The sequence below is a fragment of the Portunus trituberculatus genome, chromosome 47 (assembly GCF_017591435.1).
Source record: "Portunus trituberculatus isolate SZX2019 chromosome 47, ASM1759143v1, whole genome shotgun sequence".
Lineage (NCBI taxonomy): Eukaryota > Metazoa > Arthropoda > Malacostraca > Decapoda > Portunidae > Portunus > Portunus trituberculatus.
Window position 1 is genome coordinate 34,854,421 of NC_059301.1, and position 2,077 is coordinate 34,856,497.

Below are 2,077 nucleotides of genomic sequence, written 5' to 3' on the forward strand. Positions count from 1 at the left end.
CTGCCTCTCTTCTCCCTGGGTGTTTGCAGGGTTGAGGCCAAGAACGGGGAGAAGTATGCTTTAACACGCGTGGCCACTCGACGGATTGCTTACACCCTCCCGACGCTCTCAGCGTCTTCCTGCAGACGCTTTCTGCGTCTTACTGCAGATGCCTTCTGCATCTTGCAACAGACACCTTCTGCGTCTTTTCTTTCCGCAGACGCTTTCAGCGTCTTCTCCACCCCTCCACGGACGTTGCTGGTTTCCCGCCGCCCTTTGGCGCCCTGCCCCGCCCGACCCGCCCCGCCCTGCCGCGACCGGCTCCGCCAGCGATACCACCTTGCAGCCCTTGGATTACTCGCCTGCGGCAACCCTGCCGCCACTGGGATTACCTACTCACCGCCCATACGGCCACTTGGATTTATAGGCTGAGTTCAGTACTACCCTGTGACGTGTACAGTGTTCAGTGACGCCTACGTGTTGTGTAGCCCGTGATAGTGACGCCTCAGTGCCAGTGACACACACAGTGACACACACACACCAGTGACACAACACAAAGTGCTACATTGCGTCCTTACTGCTACACTTCCACTCAATTACTGTGGTTCCTGCGCTCTCCATGTCAACCTTAGCAGCTCCTGTGGTTCCTGTGCTCTCCATGCCAGTCTCTAGCAGCTCCTGTGGTTCCATGCCAGTTCTTCGCAGCTGTTGTGGTTCTAGTGCGTGTCACGACAGTCTTCACCATGGCTACCTCAGACAGTGCCACAGCTACAGCGATTGCTTTCAGAGCTTCAACTTTCTGCTCCCAGGACCCGTCTCTCTGTTTCTCCCTGTTAGAGTGCAGCTTCATAGCATCCAAGATCACCAGCAGTCTCACCAAGTTCAACTACGCTGTGAGTCAACTGCCTTCTGACGTGCTTCCGCAAGTCTCTGCCGTCATTTTTATCGCTGCCACCACTGACAACCCCCTATGAAGAGCTGAAGACCGCCCTTCTCAAGAGTCTGCAATCTTCAGTTGACACTCGCCTGCGTGAGCTCCTCTCAAAGGAGGAATTAGGTGATGAGAAGCCTTCTCAACTCTTGTATTGCATGAAGCAACTACTTGGTGACAAGTACCACTCCTTCGATGCTGAACTGTTGAAGCAGATGTTCAACCAGCGGCTTCCTCCCACCATACAACGCAGCCTCTTCAGCGTCAAGGACAATCTGCACCCCGACGCCATTGCTACGCTGGCAGACGACTACATGGCTACCTTACCTCCCTCACAAGCCTCTTCAGTCTCTGCCGTCTCGTCTGGCTCGTCTCACAGCAGCCAGATGACTCACCTCACTGAGCTCGTTTCACAGCTCACTACTGAAGCTGTTCAGCTCAAGCAGCAGCTTTGGGACAGCCCACGTTCTTGGTTGGTCAGTCTTCGCCGCCGCCAGCACCGTTCCCGCTCCAGCAGTCCTGGGTTGTGCTGGTACCACCAAAAGTTTGGCGAGAAAGTTCTCAAGTGCACTGCTCCCTGCACCACGACGTCAAACTCCAAAGGCGAGCAGTGATGCAGTACTCTGCCCGCCAGCAACCTTCAGCGCTGCTCCACATCCGTGACTACCGCTCTGACATCCCCTTCGTCATCGACACTGTTGAAGATATCAGCATTTTTGCCCGTCAAGGCGCCTCAACGAAACCTTCCTCCTATCCTGCACCTCTACGCCGCCAACGGAACCAAAATTCCCGTCTACTCGCGACGCAAAGTGCAGGTCAGCCTCGGTCTCCGCCGCTCCTTTGGCTAGACGTTTTATGTTGGGGAAGTTTCCCAAGCTATCATCGCTGCGGACTTGTTCGCACACTATAACCTTCTCATCGATGTCAAAGGACGGAGGCTCATCGATCCCTTCACCTCCATCTCCTCTCCTGCTCAACCAGCTTCAGGTGACAGCACACATCTCACCATCATCCAGAAGGATCACCTGTTTGCTATATTTCTCAGGTCGTTCCCCAAGCTGATGCAGCACTACTCTGCGGAGTTACCTATCAAGCACCACGTCACGCATCATATGGACACCTCAGGACCTCCAGTTCACGCCAAGGCCCGTCGTTTAGCTTTTCAAC

General features: G+C 54.8%; 1 protein-coding gene across 1 annotated transcript; it reads left to right on the top strand.

The window, feature by feature from the left end:
- Positions 1-722: 722 nt before the first annotated feature.
- On the top strand, positions 723-1,524 carry LOC123498215. Its single transcript, XM_045245380.1, has 2 exons — positions 723-872; positions 907-1,524. Exons 1-2 carry the CDS (start codon positions 723-725, stop codon positions 1,522-1,524), a joined length of 768 nt encoding a protein of 255 aa, XP_045101315.1.
- Positions 1,525-2,077: the final 553 nt, after the last annotated feature.